The 23,537-nt window shown below is 44.2% G+C and overlaps 1 protein-coding gene across 11 annotated transcripts in view; it reads right to left on the bottom strand.

Moving 5' to 3' along the window:
- LOC140731666 (rap1 GTPase-activating protein 2-like) overlaps positions 1 to 23,537 on the bottom strand; it is a 492,373-nt gene that overhangs the window by 67,889 nt on the left and 400,947 nt on the right. For 9 of the 11 annotated variants that reach the window (XM_073053304.1, XM_073053305.1, XM_073053306.1 and 6 more), the window contains one exon: positions 11,565 to 11,600. In XM_073053304.1, coding sequence (XP_072909405.1) covers positions 11,565 to 11,600 — 36 coding nt within the window. Of the gene's footprint in view, positions 1 to 11,564; positions 11,601 to 18,259; positions 18,415 to 23,537 lie in introns of those variants that run through there. The other 2 variants (XM_073053313.1, XM_073053314.1) reach the window with 1 other exon arrangement.

The following is a 23,537-nucleotide window of genomic DNA, read 5'->3' as shown; positions in this document are numbered from 1 at the left end:
GTATCTTATTTTTAACTCTGTGACAGACTTTCATCACTTCACACACCTCAACCAAGTCTTTCTGCAATATTCTCTATAGCAAACTCTTCCTCATTGCCACTATTTTCCAGTCTTAGCAACAATCTCGACAGCTTCCTCTGCAATGAAAGTTCGTCTTTCCTGTATCGAGATGACCAGAATTGCACACAGTACTCAAATTGTGGCCTGTTATTTACAGTTCCAGCAGGGGCTTCCTGCTCTGATCACTTGTTCCTGATCCTTGCTTCAAATGTTTGCACAATTTGTTTTTTTTTTCTTTCTCATGTACATCAGGTGTTGGTCTTTCATTTTTACCTTCTTTTTCTTTAATTGGGTTCTTTCAGGTTTCTTGCTACCTGTGAGCAAGCAAACCTCAAAGTTCTATAATTAATACATTCTTTGATAATAAATTAATCTTAAATTTTATATGCCTTTGCTAATAAAGAAGGCATCCTACCTGACATTCATATAACCTTAATGAAATAACCTGTTACCTTTAAGGCTAGGTGCACATTTACTCCAGGGAAGGTGTTCTCACACAACTGATGTCTTTGTCCTTCAAGGTGACTACTAAAGTATTGAGTACAGGAGTTGGGATGTTGTGTTGAAGTTGTACAAGATGTCGGTGAAGTCTAATTTGGACTATTGTGTACAGTTCTGGTCACCTTCCTACAGGAAAGATATCAATAAGATTGAAAGAGTGCAGGGAAAATTTATAAGGATGTTGCTGGGACTTGAGCACCTGAGATCGAGGGGATGGTTGAATAGGTTATGAATGTATTTCCTAGAGCATAGAAAATTGAAGGGAGATTTGATAGAGGTATGCAAAATTATCAGGGGTATAGATAGGGCAAAGGCAAGCAGGCTTTTTCCACTGAGGTTGGGTGAGACCATAACTCGAGGTCATGGGTTAAGGGTGACAGGTGAGATGTTTAAGGAGAATCAGAGGGGAAACCACACAGGGGTGGTGTGAACATAGAACGAGCTGCCAGTGGAAGTGGTGGATACGGGTTCAATTTCAACATTTAAGAGAAATTAGGTACATGGATGGTAGGGATATGGAGGTCTACGGTCCACGTGAAGGTCGACAGGATCAGGCAAAGTAATAGTTTAGCACAGACCAGACAGGCTGAAGGGCCTGTTTTTTTTTTGTGCTGCACTGTTCTATGACTCTCCTGCAATAGCTGGAGTTATGAGGTCGTGGGCTTCGTGGTCTCCTGTGTCACTGAGTGGATTATCACATATGCAGAACATTTTGCCACATTTTAGTGCTGATTTGATTATGAACGTCCCCATGGGGTAGCTGAACAAATATGAGGATTGAGAACAGTCCTCCTGCCTTTGTTATCAGTGAGAAAGCCAGCTAAGATCCCTTGGTGTGGAGCAGAGGTATTCCTATTCTAAACACTCAGATCAACATTCCCAGTCTCTCCCCAGCCATGAGAGTATTTTGCTTGACCAGCAACCACAAATCCCGAGAAGTAAATTCAAATCCCACCTTAAGAGCAGCACGGTCACGTTGTGGTCAGCACGACGCTTTACAGTACAGGTGACCTGGGTTCAATTCCCGCCGCTGCCTGGAAGGACGTTCTCCCTGTGACCGCGTGGGTTTCCTCCAGGTGCTCTGGTTTCCTCCCACAGTCCAAAGGGACACTGGTTGGTAGGTTAATTGGTCATTGTAAATTGTCCCGTGATTAGACTTGATTAAACCAGGTTGCTGAGCAGTGTGGCTCAAAATGCCGGAAGGGGCTATTCTACACTGTATCTCAATAAATAAAATCTTGGGGCAGCTCAATAAATCTGAAATTGAGGTTACTACAAGTAATGGAGACCAGGAATGTCACCAAAAGCCCATCCCCTCCAAACATACCTTGTCTGGCTGACTGACAATGGTTTGGTTCGTAGCAGCCTATTCAGTTCGGGGGCAATCACTAAATTCCAGCAATGCCAGAACAGGTAAGAAACAAGCTTAGGGAGCAATTCCCAGTCTCATGGGAAGATTGTGTACACTTTCCAAACTTGTAACGAAGGTGGCATAGGGTGGCACCGCACCTCACAGATATCGCCAGAGCGTTTAATGTGCTGGGCTTATCAAATCAAAACAGCTCATGCATGTTTGCATTTAGTATCACTATGCCTTTGTTATAGAGTGGAAACAGGCCAGTCCAGCTCTACCTGTCCATACCTTCCTGAGTTAGCCTCATTTTACTACATTTGGCTCATATATCCTGAATTTCCCTATCCATGAATCTGCCTACTGTTCTTTCTTTATGAGCCATGTCGTATGACACAGACAATCATGGTCTTTCCACAGCCATGATTGTTCTTGGCAATTTTTTCTACAGTAGTGGTTTGCTGTTATTCTGGGCAGTGCCTTCACAAGACAGGTGACTCCCACCCCCCCACCCCCCCAGCCATTTTCAATACTCTTCAGAGCCTGTCTGCCTGGCATCAGTGGTCACACAACTAGGCCTTGTGGTATGAAACCATCCACCACCTGCTCTCATGGCTTCATGAGACCTAATTGGGAAGTGGGTGGGGTGGTGGGGGGGGCTAAGCAGGTGCTACACCTTGTCCAAGGGTGACCTGCAGGCTAGCGGAGAGAAGGGGCACCTTCTTACACCTCCTTTGGTAGAGATGCATCTCCAACCTGTCACCCACTTCTATCACTTCCTCTAATAAGCTCATCTGTCATACCCACCACCCTCTGTGTGGAAAACCTGTCTGTCAGGCCCCCTTTACACTTTTCCCCTCTCACCTTAAACTTTGCCCTCTGGTTTTAGACTCACCCTACTCTGGGAGATGGACTTGACAATCAACTCCCCCCCCCCCCCAACCACCATTTTATAAAGCTCTACAAGATCATCCTCAGCCTCCTCTGCTGCAGGGAAAACATGCCCAGTTTTGCAGTAAGTGGTGGCATTCAGTGATCAGCCAGGGTACAGTGGGATTCCTGACCCTGCCCAGTGCCGCTCTGGGCTGGCTTTCCATCCGAATCCCACAGGGACTCATTTCCCACAGTCTTGGCTCTGTTATCTCTTGACACCGTTATCATTGCCACACCTGCCTTCCCTCAGTGCAGAGCTACTGTTTGATGGCTGGTCAGATTATTGCTCGTCTCCAGCCCCTCGTGGAAGAAATGTTGGCCGGAAGGAGGCAGAGAGTGAGAGCTGCTAGATTACCTGGTTTTATCAGAATTCATGCATGGCTGGGCAGCTTAGAGAATGAAAAATCACTGACAGGAACTGCACCGAGCTCTGCGCAAGAGGAGTCACTGCAGGCGATGACAGGACACGATTCATTAGTGGAGATGAGACATTTGCCTTCGTACAGCTCTTTGTGTTAACTGGAAGTCAGAGGGCAGACTTCACGTAACCTTTTGAAGGAGCATTTAGAAATAAACGAGTTTCTGTGCTTGTCGATGTGATTGTGTGCAGTAAGGTATAACAAAAGATCACAAACATGATCATGTACGGGGGGGGGGGGGGGTTCCCTTTTTTATGCCATAGAGCCTTACCATTAACCGAGGGGTCTGTGGACCCCCCTGCTTGATTCACACAATATTAGAGGTCGACGGACTTCCTCCGCACATTTGCTCAGGTGCCAGCTATTTTCCCACAGTAAAAATACAAGTGCCAAATTGGCAAGGAGCAGGTTATGGAGAGCTCTGCCTTCTGCCAAGAAAGTCTGCCCTGTGATTATTATTCCTTACACAGAGGAGTCCAATTGTGAGAACAAGTTCAACTAGTTAAAAGGAGAGGTTCCAAAGAACAAATGCAGGACCACAGTATAGGATAAAGGCAACAGAAGAATGTGGCAATGGTTCCGTAAAGGAACGTTTCAATAATGTAAAAACATGAAACAGAGGAACAGAAGGCCATTCAGCCCACTGAGCATGTTCCTGTAGCTCATCTATTGATAATTTGCTTATTAATTCTAAACATTAATGATGTAACTCTACTACAGCATTAACGACATGGGGTCACTTCCCGCCGCTGTCTGTGAGGAGTTGGTATGGTTTCCGTGTATAGTTTCCTCCAGGTGCTCCGGTTTCCTCCCACATTCCAAACACATAGGAGTTAGTAGTTTAATTGGTCAGATGGGTGCAATTGGGCTGTCCGGGCTTATTGGGTCGGAAGGGCCAGTTGCTGTCCTGTATCCCCAAACAGATAAAACGATATCGTCACTTGTACCAAGGTACGGCAAAAAAGTATTGTTTCGCTTTCTATCCATACAGATCTTTTCACATCAGTACGTCAGGGTAGTGGAGATGAGAGTTGCCTTCGTACACCCCATTGAATGGAAGTCAATGAGAGTACATCAAGGTAGTGCAAGGGAAGATCAGTAGCAGAATCTAGTGTTACAGTTGCAGAGAAAGCGCCGTGTAGGCAGACAATAAGGTGCAAGCCCTAACGAGTCTAGTCTATTTTATCGCACAAGCGATCTGTTCAATGTAATCTTATGACAGGGGGATAGAAGCTGTCCATTAACCTGGCATTTCAAACTTACAGGCTTTTGTGTCTCCTGCCTGATCGAGGGGGAAGAAAGAGAATATCCAGGGTGGGAGGGGTCTTTGATTACATTGTCAGATTTAGTGAGGCAGCGAGAAGGGAAGACAGTCCTTGTAGGGGAAGGAATCCAGTTTCCGTGCAATCCCTTTCATCCGTGGTTCCCTTAATGTCCAAGCCTCTATCTGTCTTGACCTTGATGTACTCAATGACCAAGCACCCACAGCTCTCTGGGTTCCTCATGGAGTCGTACATACAGCATTGCCTCTTGGTACACTGGGAGCACACCGTCCAATGGGCGCCTAGTTGCACCAAACTTATCCTAGTCCCAAGTAACACATACAGAATTCAGGAGGAGCTCAGCAGATCAATGGAAAGGAATAAACAGTCGATGTTTTGGGCCGAGAGCCTTCAGCGTCATTCAACCCCACATGCCCCCCCCCCCCCAAACAATAAATACCTTGGGGTTCAGTGACTGCAACTCATTTGCTGTGCTTACTCGTACTGGGTTTAATTCCCTTAACAGATTTCTGACATAATTATCTCACAGCTCAGATGTAACACTTGGCTGCTCCCCATGGTTCCGAAATTCTGCTATTAACGTACAAAGCGCCCTGGCTCGGGATTCTGGCACTCAGCACTCCCTCCAGGGGATTAATTGCCTATTAACCAGTCGGTTGTAAACAGAGCAGGTGGAAGCAGAATCAACTGTTAACTGACTGCCGCCTTCAGTCCTCAGCAGGACTCCTGACTGCATGTTCCTTGAAAATGTCAAAAGGAACTCGATCTTCCTAGAAACCTACCTCTTCAGTAAACATCAAATACAGAGACTTAAAAATGTCTATACAAAGAACATCACAAACCCCTCTCTTCGCACATTGATGGAAATGGCAGTGTGGAGATCCTGAGGAATGTGCGCGAGAAGGGGGACGGACAGAGTGTGTTTACTAGGTCGTGAGGCTATCGGGGAAGCTAGGTCTACAACTTCCATCTGTAGTGTGTGTTGCTGGTTCAAGTTCACTGTCTTAGATCACCCAATGGAAGAAGAAGAAGAACAAGAAGAACAAGAAAAAAAATCACTAAACTTTCCAGTTATTGACTCTCTAATTGATTGTATGTGCTAATCACAAGAGATTCTTCAAATGTTATACATCTAGAACACACACACAAAATGCTGGAGGAACTCACCAGGTCAGGCAGCATCTAAGGAGGGGAATAAAGAGTTGACTTTTCAGACCAAGACCCTTCTTCAGGAATGGAAAGTGAGGCTTCTGCCCCCTTCCCCCTTCCTTTCCAGTCCTGATGACCCAAAACATTGACTGTTTATTCCTCTCCATAGATGCCACCTGACCTGCTGAGTTCCTCCAGCATCTTGCGCATTGGTTGCACGTGCTTTTGTGCATCTCTGTGGGCCTGTGTGTCCCTCTGTGGAATTGGAATTAGAATCAGGTTTAATATCTCCAGCATATATTGTGAAAATGTGATTTGCAGCAGCAATACGGTGCAATATGTAATAATTAAAAAATCCCCAAATTACAATGAGAAAGAAAGCACACAAAATAAATTTAATAAGTAATTCAAAAAAAGAGAAAAGAAAAAAATGAGGCTGTCTCCATGGGTTCATTGTCCATTCAGAAATCTGATAGCACAAGGGAAGAAGCTGTTTCTAAACCATTGAGTATGTGTCTTCAGTTTGCTCCTCCTCCTCCTTGATCATATCAATGAGAAGGGGACACGTCCTGGGTGATGAGAGTCCCTAATGATGGATGCAGCATTTTTGGGGCATCGCATTTTGAAGATGTCCTAGATGGCAGGGAGGCTAGTATTCATGATGGCACTGCCTGAATTTGCAATTTTCTTGAGCTTTCTCACGATTCTGTGTAGTGGCCCCTCCATACCAGATGGAGATACAACCTGCTAGAATGCTCTCCACAGAACACTCGTAGAAATTTGGTGACATGTCAAATCTCCTCAAACTCCTAATGAAACACAGCCACTGTTGTGCCTTCTCTGTAATATGTTGGGCTCAAGATAGAACTTCAAAGATGTTGACACCCAGGAATTTGAAATTGCTCACCCTTTCCACTGCTGATTCCTCGATGAGAACTGGTATGTGTCCTCTCGATTTCCTCCACCTGGAGTCTATAATCAATTCCTCGGTCTTACTGACATTGAGTGCAAGATTGTCGCTGTGATACCATTCAACCAGCTGATTCATCTCATTCCTGCACACCTTATTTTTTTGATTCCGTATAAGCAAAAATGAAACTGCTGGAGGCAATTAGAGCTGCAGCCTCCCAAATCCAGTCACCCAGTTTCAATGCTGTCATTACGGGCTACGTACGTTCTCCCTCTGATCTCAAGGGTTTCCACCAGCTGCTTTAGCTTCATCTCATGTCCCAAAGATGTACAAACTGTTTAATGAAGTCACATTGCCTTTTCATGATCTCATACATTATTTCTCTTTTTGTGCATGCTCCGTTCATGACATCCTCATTAGATATTTGTTTCGTCCATGATATTCTTTGCATCCTCCTCAAAAACCACATCTCTGCTGCTTTTTGTTTCCTCATGTTACTAGATATTGTCCAACATTCTGAGCCATATAACGTAACTGGATAAATGTAACATTTCAGTGTTCTGAGGCGGGTTGTCATGCCTAGTTTAGTGCATTATTCTTTTAATTTTGCACTATTTATTAAGTTTGTAATCTATAGTAATTTTATGCCCTTGCACTGTACTGCTGCAGCAAAACAACAGATTTCCTGTACTAATAAGCCTTATTCTGATTCTGATGTTCAGAGACTTGATGTGAGCAAATATACTCCCACTGAATGCCAGAACCTGCCAATGGTTGCTCTTGACTGGGATCCTAGTCCATGCACCATAGCCCATCCCCTACTCACTAACGCTCAGCCAATCGAAGTGCAGATCCAATGTCCAGATGCCCTACTTCACCCTCTGCACTGTCGCAAGGCTTGGGCTCACTTACACTGCCTGTACACACCAGCAGCTGTATCTGCATCCTCGCCCCTGAATCGTCTCACATCCACCTCCTATCAACCCACACTCTCGTCTGATTTGCTGTCCTACTTAGCTTCGCCAGTTGATCCATCAAAATCCAACCTCAGGCCCTGTGGTGGACACAGCCAGTCCAGCCAGGCTAAGCCCTCCCCACTATCAGCTACATTTACGTGGAGCACTACTACAAGAAACAGTATCAATCATCAAGGACCCTCACCATCCAGACTAGTGGTCGCCAACCTGTCGATCACAATTGACTGGTTGATCTTTGAGACTTTCCCAGAAGATCCCGAAAAAAAAGAAAAATAAATACACAAATACTGTTGAGAGATTGTTTCTGGGTTGCGGGGTTTTAGTTCCGTTCTTTCTGCCCAGTGCGCATGCCTGTAGCTCCCCCGCACTACACAGTGTAATTCAGTGGTCCCCAACCGCCGGGCCGCGAGGAAATGATATGAGTCGGCTGCACCTTTCCTCATTCCCTGTCACGCCCACTGTTGAACACGAGGTCATCAGTCGCCTAAACGCAGTGACACCCTCCCGCCAGGGATCACTGGTCGGCCTTGGGTAATCGGCCGCACGAAGCGGTACCGGCCTGGAGCACGGACAGATGGGCGCCGCCTCTAAACCTGTTTCGCACACCGAATGTTCGTGGGGAACCTGGTGCTACAATATTCACAGATGACCTAATTCGGGCTCAGGGTTCCAAAAGTAGCAGAGCAGCTACCTCGCTGCGATCTACTGAAACAAAATTGTTGGCCGATAGATCCTACAAAGGGGGTGGGCGCGGGCCTCTCGCTCTCCTCACTCGGTCGGTTGGTCACTCTCTCCGGATTGCAACCACCGCGGCCCCGGTACGGGAACCTTCGGCCCTGACCTTGTCCTCTCACCCCACCCACGACCAGCCGCACCTGGCCAAGGCATCTGGCGGCGGGTGGGTGGGAGGCTGTCTAATGAGGCAATGAAAACTGCTCCGGTACCCTGAGTCCAAGCACCCTGCACTGAAAGACAAATCCGTTGAGTTTTGTGAGCGGAAAAAAATGTGAGCAAACGGGACAGAAGCTAAGTGCTGAGAGCTGCGAAAACTAAATTGCCAGACAGTGCTCCCTACTCACTGCTGCCATTGGGAAGGAGGTGACTAATCCTTCAGCCATCAGATTCCTGAACCAGCATGGATAACTTCACTCACCTGAAATCTGAACATACTCCATGTGATAGAACAGGCTGGCAATGCCAATTCTCTCGCTAACCTTGCCCTTTTGCCTGGTTAGTCACTTCTCCTCCTCCTCCTCCTCATTCTGTCCCTGGTTCCCCCAGTAGTTCACACCCTTTGCCCTCACGTTCTGCAGTTCTTGGGAGTTCATCGTTTACACACCCCAACAGTAAAACAACACTAGCTTGGCTAATCAAAACAGTCCCTTCAGTCAACATGCTCTACTGGTTTATAACTCAATAAACAAGAATTTTAGATGCAGGCATTCCAAACAGTTTCATTTATTTTCACTCACGCTCTTACATTAGTTTGTAAACAGCAGAATGACCCCAAAAGACCTAAGGGACAGTTTAGGGGGTCCTAAAATAATGCCTGGGATAGTGACAGCAGGCTCCCTACACCTTGTGCAGGTAACACCACTGGTGGGGAGGCATTATTCTTTTATATTCATCTGAGCATGTGGACACTATGGCTTAACTAAGGCATTTGTTGTGGAATATCTCAGAAAGGCAGCGTCCATTATTAAGGACGTCCAGCACCCAGGGCATGGCCCTTTTCTCACTGTTACCATCAGGTAGGAAGTACAGAAGCCTGAAGGCACACACTCAGCAATTCAGGAACAGCTTCTTCCCCTCTGCCACCCGATTCCTAAATGGACACGGAAGCTTTGGACACTACCTCACTTTAAAAAAAATATACAGTATTTCTGTTTTTGCACATCTTTAAAATCTTTTCAATATACATAATTGATTTACTTGTTTATTTATTATGATGTTTTATTTTATTTATTATTCTTTTTTCTCTCTGCTAGATTATGTATTGCATTGAACTGCTGCTAAGTTAACAAATTTCACGTCACAAGCCGGTGATAATAAACCTGATTCTGAATAAAATCGTAGGATGTTAGAGTCCTTGTTTAAAACACTCCAATTCTGCATCTGAAATAATTATTATGGTCTGGTCACGTGTTCTATTCCCACCCCCCTCCCCCCCCCCCCCCGACCAACAGTAGAATTTCCTGTTCCTTCTAGGCCAGGTGGAGGCAGATTTAAACGCTCAATCTGGCTTTGCTAGAGAGGGGTGGAGGTTTGATTTGACGGTTGATGAAGAGTTATATTGGAAAGTTAAAGGCAATGTGTGTCATGAAGAAAGCCTCTGTATATTTGTAAATTTTTGTACATAACACATTTGTTTTCATTTGTCTATTTGTAAATACTTTCTTTCTTCACAACTTTTGGGCAACTTTTGCTGTTCTTCACCTGGCACTAAATAAAACCCCTTGTTGTTGCAGCTTACCATCTGCTTTACTTTTCCAACTGGTGACCTTCGCTGGGCACGCCTGATAGCAGGGTGTGACATTCCACAACCTATGGGCTCACTTTCAAGGACTCTACAAATTATGTTCTCAATATTATTGATCTATAATTTTATTTGCACAGTTCGTCTTCATTTATCCATTAGTTGTCTGTCAGTCATTGTGTGTAATTCTATTGTATTTCTCTGTTCTACTGTGAATGCCGGTAAGAAAATTAATCCTAGGGCAGTATATGGTGACAAACTGTATATGTCCTTTGGTAATAAATTTACTTTGAATTTCTTTTATCAGAAATGCAATCCACTCAAGCAGTGGGGTAGAGCAGTGAAGGTATCATGTTTATTGACAGGAAACTTGGCCTTTTCTCCTTGAAGTGATGGAGGATGACAGGTGACCTGATAGAGGTGTATAGGATGATGAGATGCACTGATCATGTGGATAGTCAAAGGCTTTTTCCCATGGCTGAAATGGCTATCACGAGAGGACACAGTTTTAAGGTGCTTGTTAGTAGGTACAGAGGAGATATCAGGGGTAAGTTTTTTTACTCAGAGAATGGTGAGTGTGTGGAATGGGCTGCCGGTTATGGTGGTGGAGGCAGATGCAATAGGGTCTTTTAAAGAGGCTCCTGAATAGGTACATGGAGCTTAGAAAACTAGAGAGCTATAGATAACCCTAGGTCATTTCTAAAGTAAGTACGTGTTCGGCACAGCTTTGTGGGCCGAAAGGCCTGTATTGTGCTGTAGGTTCTCTATGAAACAGTATGATTCACTACCAAGGAACACACACACACCTGGGTGCTGAAGGAAAGGAAAGCTATTCTCTGATAGCTCGGTCTCCATACATACCACCCCTATGTGTAAAAAGGTACAGCCCTCAAGTTCCTATTCAATCTTTCCCCTCTCAATTTAGACCTATGCCTTTGAGTTCTTAACTCCACCCCCCCCCCAATAACCCCCAATCTGTTCCCGGTTCTAGCCCAGAGCTGAGTTCACGTGGTGCTCTCAAGGCTGTTGTTGGGAAGGGACTCAGCAACAGTGGAGGGGAACTTGCAGATTCTGATCTTCCTCATAGATTTGATTTGATGTAAATGATGCTTTTCACTGTATGTTTTGACGTGGATGTGACAAACAAAGCTTATCTTTAACTCCTGTGGGCCCTGCTGTCCTGACCACAAAAGTCTCTACAACCAACTTGTCCCATGCAGCAGCTAAGAATGTCTTTTGGCTACCATCTTTTAGAACATAGAATAGTACAGCACAGTGCAGGCCCTTCGGCCCACAATGTTGTGCCGACCCTTAAACCCCGCTTCCCATATATCCCCCCACCTTAAATTCCTCCGTATACCTGTCTAGTAGTCTCTTAAATTTCACTAGTGTATCTGCCTCCACCACTGACTCAGGCAGTGCATTTTGCTGTCCCCACTCATCTCCTGCACTCATGCCAACCCCCCCTAGTGTAACTGGGCTCTGGTACAGAGAAAACAGCCTACCTGCATCTTTTCCAGCATGTCGAAAAACTCAGCGGACTGTAGACAGAAAAAGAGAGATGCAATTAGTGAATTTGTACATTTTGAACGGTATACATAATAAATCAAATTGCACTGAGCACTGAGCCTGAAAGCACACACAACCAGGATCCAGGGCAGCTTCTGTCCCACTATTGCTCGTAGAGTTATGGAGCATAGGAACAGGCCCTTCAGCCCAACTGGTCCATGCCAACCAAGTTGGCCCACCCAAGCTACTTCCATTTCTCAGCATTTGGCCCATAACCTTCTCTACCATTTTTAAATGATATCCTTTGAGGAGCAGATTCCAGAATTCCATTGATCCACAATGGCAATTCCCTTCTGATAAACCTTGCTATAGCATTACTTACAACACAGGTCACAACTACAGGAACCTGCATCTCTTTGTGGGGGGGCTTGATGCAGTGTGGGATGTGTTGGATTGGGTGTAGAATTCCTAATTTTCTTGTTGTTTTAACTTTCCAGTGCTTGCTTGTATTTTTATATAATCACCAGTCCAGTGAATTTTCCAGTAATTACGGTACAGTTGCCTCTGTAGTTTTCTAAAAGATTCTTAGCGTTCTGTAGCAGGTATTAGGTCACTGGAATATGGCTATATTATACGCTGATTGTTTACACTGGAACTTGGTTACCTCTAGTCTGAGTATGAGAACACCATGATTGTTTTACCTCTTTGTCTTTCCTTTGTTCTCTCAAGTCTTTCTTAGTTCGATCTTTGTTCTTGAGGCATTCATCATTGGGGACCCCCACCACCCCAGCTCTTTTCTCGCTGCTGCCATCAGGAAGAAGGTACAAGAGCCTCAGGACTCACACCACTAGGTTTTAGGAACAATTATCACCCCTCAACCATCAAGCTCTTGAACCAAAGGGGATAACTTCACTTGCCCATCACCGAAATGTTCCCACAATCTATGGACTCACTTTAAAGGACTTTTCATCTCATGTTCTCGTTCTTGATTGCTTGCTTGCTTGTTTGTTAATTAATTTATTTATTAATTATTTCTTCTTTTTGTATCTGCACAGTTTTTTGACTTCTGCACTCTGGTTGAACACCCTAGTTGAGCGGTCTTCCATTGATTCTATTATGGCATTCTATAGATTTATTGAGTATGCCCACAAGAAAATGAAATTGTATATGGTGACATATATGAACTTTCAACTTAACAAAAATTGTATATGGTGACATATATGAACTTTCAACTTAACAAAACAGCCATAAGCAACAACTTTTATGCCTTGTTCTTGACATCAGCTGAGCTGTGTACCCTTGAAGCAGTTTATCAAAGTATACCAAGTTGTACTGACATAGTGCAACCTGCTCAATAGGAGCTCCACCCACCACAGACTCCAGACAGACAAATGTCCTGGGGGCTGAGAGGGCAGGATTTAGCAGACAGCTGAAGGATGCAGGTATCTGCATGCATAAGACATTCCCTGGGTACAGAACGTTAATCTTAAAAGCCAATGGGGAAGGGAGAACAATCAGATTTTTGGTCTGCCCTCCATTTGATCTCTTTCTCAACTCCACTGACACAATTGTTCCATAACCCATAAAATCCATGCTTAACAAAAGCTAAGGAATTTTCTGCTGATAGTCTCAAAAATAAGGGATTAGTTAGCTGGTTCAGACACAACAAGAAATTCCTTACTCACAGGGAAAAGTGAATCTTTGAAATTCTCTACTCAAGGTGGTCTGGAGACCCATTCACTGAGTATACTCAAGACAGTTTGATGTATTTTTGGATACAAGCATTTTGGGCATGCTCTCTTCTCGTTGCTACCATTAGGAAGGCAGTATAGGAGCCTCAGGGCTCACTCCACCATGTTCAGGAACAGTTATTACCCCTCAACCAGGCTCATGAACCAAACGGGACAACTTCTCTTGCCCCATTATTGAAATATTCCCACAAACTGAGGAATGGATATGTAGATATTCTTGCTGTGATTTTGACTGGTTGAAGTGAGAACCACAACTACAGTTAAAAGTTGAAAATACATCACGGAAAATAGGATTGTTTGTGGGAAACTTTAACCACTGAATCATATCACTTTTGTGAAACTCTTGCTCTTGGTAATCTCCATTGACTTTGCAATACAATCACTTTTTTTTTTGCAGTTCAGTTAGATTACTCTTCCCTGAAGAGACACAAGAAGAAATCTAGAACATTCTGGTTCTGAAGAAAGACTACCTGTGAGGTGAATCTGATTCTCACTTCTCAATCCATTAACCTACACTCAGTGGCCACTTTATTAGCTATGGGAATGGAACTTGGCGTGGTCTTCTATTGCTGAAGCCCAGCCACTTCAAGGATCAATGTGTTACGCGCTCAGAGATGCTCTTCTGCACACCACTGCTGTAACTCGTGGTTACTTGAGTTACTGTCACTGTCCTGACAGCTTGAACCAGTCTGGCCATTCTCCTCTGACCTCTCTCATTAACAAGGCATTTTCACCCACAGAACTGACACTCACCATGTGCTTTTTTTTCATACCATTCTCCGTAAATTCTAGAGGTTGTTGTACCTGAAAATCCCAGATCAGCAGTTTCTGAAATACTCAGACCACCCTGTCTGGCACCAACAATCATTCCACAGTCAGTCACTTAGGTCACATTTCTTCCCCCATTTTTGATGTTTGGACCATGCATGTATGCTTTCATGTACTGAGTTACTGCCATATGATTGGCTGATTAATAAGCAGATGTACCTAATAAAGTGGCCACTGAGTGTATAGCAAATTAAGTCAGCATCTTGGCCATATGAGAATCCAGCAGTTCCACTCATTCGTTAGTCCAGCCTGAAGGCATGTCACTGTATATCAAGTTATTCCTTCAAAGTTCTCCAAACAAGAGCCAGCTAACCTGAACCAAGGCAGGATAACGTGGAAAAAGATCAATCTGAGTTTGCAGGAGTCACCGAGGTTTTCTAACTGGGAAGATCAGAGAGATGAGGCAAAGAATTTTTTCCCTCATATGGTTGGAATCTAGAACTCTGCCTGAGGGAGGTGCAGTTTCTCAATATTCAAAATTGAGACCAGCACTTGAATCATAGAGACAGACGCTAGAAATATTAATAGAGAAAGGTAGATCAAGGGTGTGTCAGCCAAGGCACCGGTTTCTGTGTTGTGTGACGACTTCACCAGTCTGTAGACTCAGATTTATCACATTTACATGGAAAAACAGTGAAATGCATTTACATTAACAACCAACCAACTAGCTTGTCCTCCACACAGTGAGAGGTTTCCATATCTTACTGGTATCTAGTGGAGATGTATAGATTGTGTAGGATTTGAGAACAAATCAGAACCTATTTTCAATGTGTTAATATGCACACACATGCATATTCAAACAGTTCTACTTTGGGACGAGCCAACAAACCTTGCCGATGAGATCTCCATCAGGCAAAACAAAGGATAAAACAAATATCCAGAACCGATTCAAGCAGATTGTCGCTAATACCTCCAAGTTTTAGGGCTTTCACTTTTTTTTCTTTAAAGTAACTTCACAAAGGTTAGCAATAAGAATTGCCGGTTTTGAGGCTTCTGGCTTTAGCACAAGAGCCCAAAGCACAAATATGTATTTACAGTCCAAGAAGAGAAAGATCTCAAAATTCAAAAGTTCTAAGTAAATTTATTATCGAAGTACGTATATGTCACCATAAACTGCCCTGAGATTCATTTTCTTGTGGGCATTTACAGTAGGTACAAAGAAACACAATAGAATCAATCAAATTTACACACAAAGACGGACAAACAACCAATGTGCAAAAGGATGGCATTTACGCCTGAGCCATCATGGCCATATTATACTATAAATTAAAATTCAAAATATTTACAAATAAATAGTTAAGCCACGCAAAAAGAGAGCAAAGATAGTGAGGCAGTGTTCATGGGTTCATTATCCACTCAGAAATCTGATGGCATCTGGGAAGAAGCTGCTCCTAAAACACTGAGTGTGTGTCTTCAGGAGCCTGTACCTCCTCCCAGATTGTAGCAACAAGAATTCTTCACTGTGTGAAGCTGTTTGGAGTGATGTGAAAAATTTTTCATATCATTATGATCACAGTGTTTCCAGTAATAGAGTCATGGACTCATAGAGAGGTACAGCACAGAAAGAGGCCCTTTGACCCATCTGGTCCATGCTGAACCATTTAAACTGCCTATTGCCATTGACCTGTACCAGGACCAGAGCTCTCCATACCCCTACCATCCATGTATCGATCCAAACTTCTCTTAAACATTGAAATCAAGATTGCGTACACCTCTTGCGCTGGTAGATCGTTCACACTCTCAAGGCCTTCTGAGTGATGAATTTTCCCTTCATGTTCCCCTTGAACTTTTCACCTTTCACCCTTAATCCATGACCTCTAGGTAATATGTGAAGACAGGCAGACTGATATTTACCCTCTCAATGATGTTAGGAGCATTCCCTAGTCAGGAGTGTGTTCCTTCTTCAGCCAGAACTTTACCTGCTGTTCTTCGCAGCTTTGACAGAGCCTGCTCTTTTTGGGAGCATTTCGGTGAGGCAGCCAGCCACTTCTGTTGACGTGTACTGCCAAACCCCGGCCTGCGATAGATTGCTAGAGCTGTGTAGTGGGGGAATTACTTCAATCATAAACAGCAGCTGGCTGGCTAGCTTGGCAGGTTCCCAGTCAGTTTACCAACATGAATTAATCTGGCCCCACTCTGTTCTAACAGCACACTGCCGGGGCTGGTGGTAGAGGCAGGTAAATTAGGAACAGTTAAGAGACTTTTAGAAGGGCAGCTTCAAGTTCCTGGGTGTCAACATCTCTGAAGATCTATCCTGTGCCCAACTTTTGATGCATTTATACTTCATTAGGAGCTGCTAAAGTTCATTAGGAGCTTGAAGAGACTTGGTACGTCAAACTTCTATCTTCTGACTAATTGCGTCACTGCCAGGAATGGAGGTGCCAATGCACAGGATCAAGTTGTAAACTCAGCCAGCTCCATCATAGGCAGTAGCCTCCCCACCACCAAGGGCAAAAAGCAAAGCCTCAAGAAGGCACCATCCACCACTAAGGACTCCCATCACTCAGGACATGCCCTCTTCTCATTGCTACCCTTAGGGAGCTTGAAGACAGACAGACAGACACACACGCACACACACCTTAGAAACAGCTTCTTTCACTCCGCCATCAGATTTTTGAACAAGCCATGAACACTACCTTACTTTTGCACGGCTGATTTTTAATATGTTTCTTATTTTAACTTATAGTAAAATTTTATGTATTGCACTGCTGCCGCAAAACAACAATTTTGAAGACATTTTTCAGTGCTAATAAACCTGATTCTAATTCTGAGACACACGGATGAAGCAAAATGGTAGTGTATGTTGGAGGAACTGGTTAGATTGATCTTGGATTGGGTTAAAAGGTCAGCATAACATTGTGGGCTGAAGGACCTGTACTGTGCTGTAGTGCTCCACATGCTGTGTTCTAACCAACATTCAACACATACTTTTGATTTCATTTATTAATTTTAGAATATAATGAAATACAGTACAAAGAAAATCTTCCACATTTCATAAAGTTTTTCTCATCTGTCTTTATTACTAATCTATTATCTATAAACACTGTCCAGATTAATTTCATATCAGATGAAAAGTATGTCTTAATCCTCATTAGATCATCCAAATGTTCCACTTCTGGTCTGTTTCTGGATTTACATTTGATTGAATTTATCAGACTGAATCCACATTCACAGTCAGCACTACAAGCTTGAAATGTTCCAACGGTGTCAGCAAGAATTGCCAGTTCTTCAAATTCTTCACTTCTAAGCATATAGTTCAACATATCAGTGAATGTGCTAATTGAACTACTCTTAACTTTCTCAGAAATGACAAATTTGAAATCACAGTATTGCTGCAATATTTTGAGGCAATGCTTTGAACGTAGTTCGTAATAGTAGCTGGGTATTTTGTTTGTCAGTCGTACAATATTCTCTTCTCCAAATTCAAAATTGGTTGCGTTTATAATAGCAACAGGTCAAAAGCGCGCCATTCTCAGGAAATCTATTATCCAAGCGATTGAATGAATTGAATAACAGGTAAAATATCGCCATCAGAACTTATAGATCTTTCACTTTTTCACTCCAGAAAAATAGTATTGAAAAGATACTGTGACTGTAACTTGTTAATTTTTTGCTTTTGAAAACTGCTGTGCTTCAACTGTATTCAAACGGCTTGTCTGAAGGAATTTACAAAGAGATGCTGGATCTGCTAAAGGCACTACAGAAATGCAAGTTTCACCTTTGTTTATATCATTATTGAAGGTCCCTTGGAGTTCACCAGAAACAGGACACCATACCTCAGCAGACCTGACTGCTCAGGCAGTGTATTCAGTACTCAAGATCCAGGTAGATATACATCTGTCAAATCACATTTCACAATTACAGACTTCCATTCCGCATTACTGTTAGTGCACTGGAGGCAAATGAACCTGTTGACTCTGTGGAGGCTGGTTTAGACTCAGTCAGATTTTCTAGACTCCACTCTGCCTATTCATTACCCCTCTCCAAAACCCTCATTAATTGCTTCCATCACCCCCAAGTTTCAAAGTGAGATATTCTAGAAGCCATTGGCTGCATTACAGCCCTGCTGCTCCCACACTAATTAACCACTTCGAAACTTTCCTCGTACTTACCGCGTTCCTTAGCATCGGGATCATCTTGGACAAAAGCGTCTCAACAGCGGAAGATCAAACCCTCATTTCCCTCTTTTGAGACTGGGGGTTGAGCGGAGGAGCGGAGAGAGACAGGTTACGCACACCCAACCCCTCTGTCACGTTTGCTCATCGTCCTGTGCAGGGCTCCGCTCCCCGGAATTTATAGCCCGGCCGCGGAAGAGTGGAACTACACCTTTGGAGCAGGTTGTGCAGGAAGTGGAGCATCGGGCTGCATATCAGCATTCCCCCCCACCCCCCGAGTACAATTCAAACGCTGCTGTCGGTTTGTCACAACGGAACAAGCGAGGTGCAAACTGCCTGACTGTAATTTAATTTATATTTAACCACACTGACAAAGCTTTGAAAATCACAGCCAAACATTAGTGGTTAGGCAGGAGTGTGTGCGTGTTTTAAGTGAGGCGGCAGATCATAGGTAGGGTTGTCACCCTGACCTGCTCCTCCCCATGTTCCTAGCTACAGTACAAGCTTTTCATTGTTTTTTGTTGTTGAAGAGACATTTTCGAGAGACAGCGCGGTAACAGAACCTTCCGGCCCGATGAGCCCGCGCTGTCCAATTACACCCAATTAACCTAATAAACCGGGGCACCCGGAGGAAAGCCCCGTATCACGGGGAAAACATACAAGCTCCTTACATGGTTCCAGAATGAGAAAAAAAAATCACCATAGAGTCGACTAAGTTCCAGAATGAGAGAAAAAAAAGTTTGTTTTGTCTACTCGGAAATTGATTTGTAAATGTGAAAGGACTGAATTCCCTCGATGACTGAAGCATCCTTTTTACATTGAATTACATATCAGCTGCACCGCAGCACGGAGACAGCCACTTAGACTAATTGAGCTTGCCGTGTTCGTGCTGAACGTAACCCTCCTCCAAGCCATTTCATTTCAGGTAAAGCCTGTTCACTCCTCCGCATGACTGAACACATCTGCTCACAAGGGTCTGCGCCATTCCTTGCACATCCAGTTTGATTAAGATTCACGCCCATTTCTCTTTCATTGCCTCGCTTATTCTCTTTATCTCTCTCTCCTTCTGTCCCTGCTCATCCTCTCATCTCTTGCTCACCCCCCTCTCTGAGGGAGCCTTTCTCTCTCCATCCCTCTAATTCTCTTACTTTCACACTATCACTTCCTTTCTTCTCTTTCCCCACCTGTTTTCCTTCTCCACTTCTCCCCCCACCATTCTTTCTCCCCACCTCTTTCCACTGCTCTCCCCATCATTCCTTCCCTCCAGCTCCCTCCACCCCCTCTATTTCTCACTCTCCCCTCCTCTCTCTCCTTCCCACTTCCTTATTTCTCTACCTCTCTCTCTTCCCTACTTGTCCTGCACTTTCCTCTGCACGCCCTGCACAACCTGTTACAAAGGTGTAGAGACTGGTAGGTTTTTGATTGGTAAGGGTTATGGGAGAAAGGGGTTGAAGAAACCCTCTGAGTGGCAGAGCAGACTTGATGGGCTGAATGGCCCAATCTGCTCCTCTAGTTTTTGGCCTCATCGTCTCTTGCGGAGATCTCCCCTGCTCGACTCTGTCAGCTTGCAGCACGAGCTGTAAAACCCCATTTCCTCAGCCTGTTTTGCCATTTTCCGGGCATAATGGAAGATCTTTCTCTTCTTCCCTGAAGCTGACTTCCCTTTGGTAATTTTTTCCCCCAAATAGTGTTGCCCTATTGGAGAACTGGCTGGGAAAGTGACAGTGAGTTAAATGCGCTCAGTGCAAACGGCCCACTGATTGAGACAAGGAAAACATACACAGAATTGCATGTTACCACTCCAATGAATTATTAGTCTCCGAAGGATCTACAAATAATTATATCACAACACAAGGAGCATATGGCACAGTGGGTGGAGCAGGTGTCATTGACCCTCACCAGCTTTTATAGATGCACCATAGAAAGGTTCCTGTCTGAACGTATCACAGCTTGGCATGGTAACTGCCCTGCTCAGGAATGCAAAACATTGCAGAGAGTTTTGAACATAGCCCAATCAGCATCTCCTCCATCAACTCTACCCACACCTCACTGCCTTGGAAAAGCAGCTAACATCATCAAAGAGCACTCACATCCTGGGTTATTCCTCTTCCCCCCCTCCTGCTGGGCAGAAGATACAAAAGCTTGAGAGAATATCTTTGAAGTTGTATAAGACGATGGTCTGGCCTAATTTGGAGTGTTGTGTGCCGTTCTGGTCACCTACCTACAGGAAAGATGTAAATAGGGTTGAAAGAGTACAGAGAAAATTGACAAGGATGTTGCCAGATCTGGAGGACCTCAAGTCAAGTCAAGTCAACTTTTATTGTCATTTCGACCATAACTGCTGGTACAGTGCATAGTAAAAATGAGACAACGTTTTTCAGGACCATGGTTTACATGACACAGCACAAAAAACTAGACTGAACTACATAATAAACAAAAAACACAGAGAAAGCTATACTAGACTACAGACCTACACTGGACTGCATAAAGTGCACAAAAACAATACCGGCATTACAATAAATAACAAACAGGACAGTAGGGCAAGGTGTCAGTCCAGGCTTCGGGTATTGAGGAGTCTGATAGCTTGGGGGAAGAAACTGTTATATAGTTTGGTCGTAAGAGACCTGAGTTAGAAGGAAAGATTGAATAGGTTAGGACTTGGAACATGGAAGATTGAGAGGAGATTTGATGTAGGTATAGAAAATTATGAGGGGTAGAGAAAGGGTAAATCCAAGATGGCTTTTTCCACTGAGGTTGGGTGGAACTATAACTAATGCTCATGGATTAACGATGAAAGGTGAAAAGTTTAAGCGGAACATGAGGGGAAACTTATTCACCCAGAGGGTTGTGGAGTGTGGAATGAGCTACAGCACAAGTGGTGCACATGAGCTTGATTTCAATGTTTAAGAGAAGTTTGAATAGGTAGAAGGATGGTAGGGGTGTGGAGGGCTATGGTCCTGATGCAGGGAGTAGGCACTTTAAATGGTTTGGCATGGACTAGATGGGCCAAAAGGCCTGCTTCTGTGCTGTACTTTTCTATGTCTATAACATACCACCAAATTCAAGGACAGCTTCTACCCTGTTATTATCACACAGGACCTGTCATACGCTAAAAGGTGAAAACAAGAGATTCCTGAGATGCTGGTAACCGTGAGCAGCACGCGCACAAAATGCTGGAGAAACTCAGCAACTCAGGCAGCACTACGGAGGGGACTAAACAGTCAACATTTCCGGCTGAGACGCCTCATCAGGACTGGAAAGGAATGGGGTGGAAGCCAGAATAAAGAAGTGGGTGGGGGATGAAGTACAGGCTGGCGGGTGATAGGGGAGACCAGGTGAGGAGAAGGTGGGCAGTGGGTGGAAGAAAGGGAGTGCAGTAAGGAGCTAGGAGCAGATGGGTGGAAAAGATAAATGGCTGAAGAAGCACTTTAGTTGTTTCTCTGCACTACACCTTCTCTGTGACTGCATACTACACTCTGCATTCTGTTCTATTTCTGCTGTAATTATGCATGATGTGATCTGTCTTGAAAAACAAAAGCTTTTCACTCTATGTGGCAATAATGGGATCTCATTCCTAAAGCCAGTGAATTTTATCAAGAGTATTTAAATTCTTCCTTTTGCTTTTCCTCTTTCAGCAAATTGAAGTGAAAATTATTTTCAAGGTTAAAGTTGTTGAGGAAAGAGGTGCAATCATTAGGATTCGTTTCATCGTTTCCTACTCCACCTGGGTCTGGACCAGTGCTTTTGTACAATGGTCACACTCACACCTACACAGTGGAAGCAATTTACTCTGGTCAATTGACTTCACAAGCTGCACATCACTGGGCTGAGGAAGGAAACCACACTCTCTTCTCACTGCTACCTCTGGCAGGAGATGCAGGAGCCTTAGGTCCCACACCACCCTGTTCAGGATCAAAATAAGCTGCAGAAAGTTGTGAACTCAGTCAGCTCCATCATGGACTCTAGCCTCACCAGCATCCAGGATATCTTGAAAGAGCGATGCCTCAAAAAAGGTGGTATCCATCATTAAGGACCCTCATAACCCACAACATGCCCTCTTGTTATTGCTATCATTAGAGAAGAGGTCCAGGAGCCTGAAGACATCTACAGTGATGAAATGCTTTGAGAGGCTGGTCATGACTAGACTGAACTCCTGCCTCAGCAGGGATCTGGATCCATTGCTATTTGTCTATCTCCACAATAAGTCAATGGCAGACGCAATCTCAATGGCTCTTCACACGGCTTTAGACCATCTGGACAACACAAACACCTATGTCAGGATGCTGTTCACCGACTCTAGCTCAGCATTTAATACCATCATTCCCACAATCCTGACTGAGAAGTTACAGAATCTGGGCCTCTGTACCTCCCTCTGTAACTGGATCCTCGACTTTCTAACCGGAAGACCACACTCTGTGCGGATTGATGATGACATCTCCTTCCCGCTGACGATCAACACTGGCGCACCTCGGGTGTGTGCTTAGCCCACTGCTCTACTCTATAACCATGACTGTGTGGCTAGGTATAGCTCAAATACCATCTATAAATTTGCTGATGATACAATCATTGTTGGTAGAATCTCAGATGGAGATGAGAGGGCGTAAAAGAGTGAGATATGCCAACTAGTGGAGTGGTGTCGCAGCAACAACCTGGCACTCAACGTCACTAAGACGAAAGAGCTGATTGTGGACTTCAGGAAGGGTAAGATGAAGGAACACATACCAATCCTCATAGAGGGATCAGAAGTGGAGAGAGTGAGCAGCTTCAAGTTCCTGTGTGTCAAGATCTCTGAGGATCTAACCTGGTCCCAACATATCGATGTAGTTATAAAGAAGGCAAGACAGTGGCTATACTTTATTAGAAGTTTGAAGAGATTTGGTATGTCAACAAATACACCCAAAAACTTCTATAGATATACCGCAGACAGCATTCTGACAGGCTGCATCACTGTCTGGTATGGAGGGGCTACTGCACAGGACCAGAAGAAGCTGCAGTGGGTTGTAAATCTAGTCAGCTCCATCTTGGGCACGAGCCTACAAAGTACCCAGGACATCTTCAGGGAGTGGTGTCTCAGAAAGGCAGCGTCCATTATTAAGGACCTCCAGTGCCCAGGGCATGCCCTTTTCTCTCGGTTACCATCGGTAGGAGATACAGAAGCCTGAAGGCACACACTCAGCGATTCAGGAACAGCTTCTTCCCCTCTGCCATCCGATTCCTAAATGGACATTGAACCCATGAACACTACCTCACTTTTTAAATATATATATTTTTTTCA

Source organism: Hemitrygon akajei, chromosome 8 (genome assembly GCF_048418815.1).
Source record: "Hemitrygon akajei chromosome 8, sHemAka1.3, whole genome shotgun sequence".
NCBI classification, from domain to species: Eukaryota; Metazoa; Chordata; class Chondrichthyes; order Myliobatiformes; family Dasyatidae; genus Hemitrygon; species Hemitrygon akajei.
This window is presented reverse-complemented; position numbering and strand designations above follow the sequence as displayed.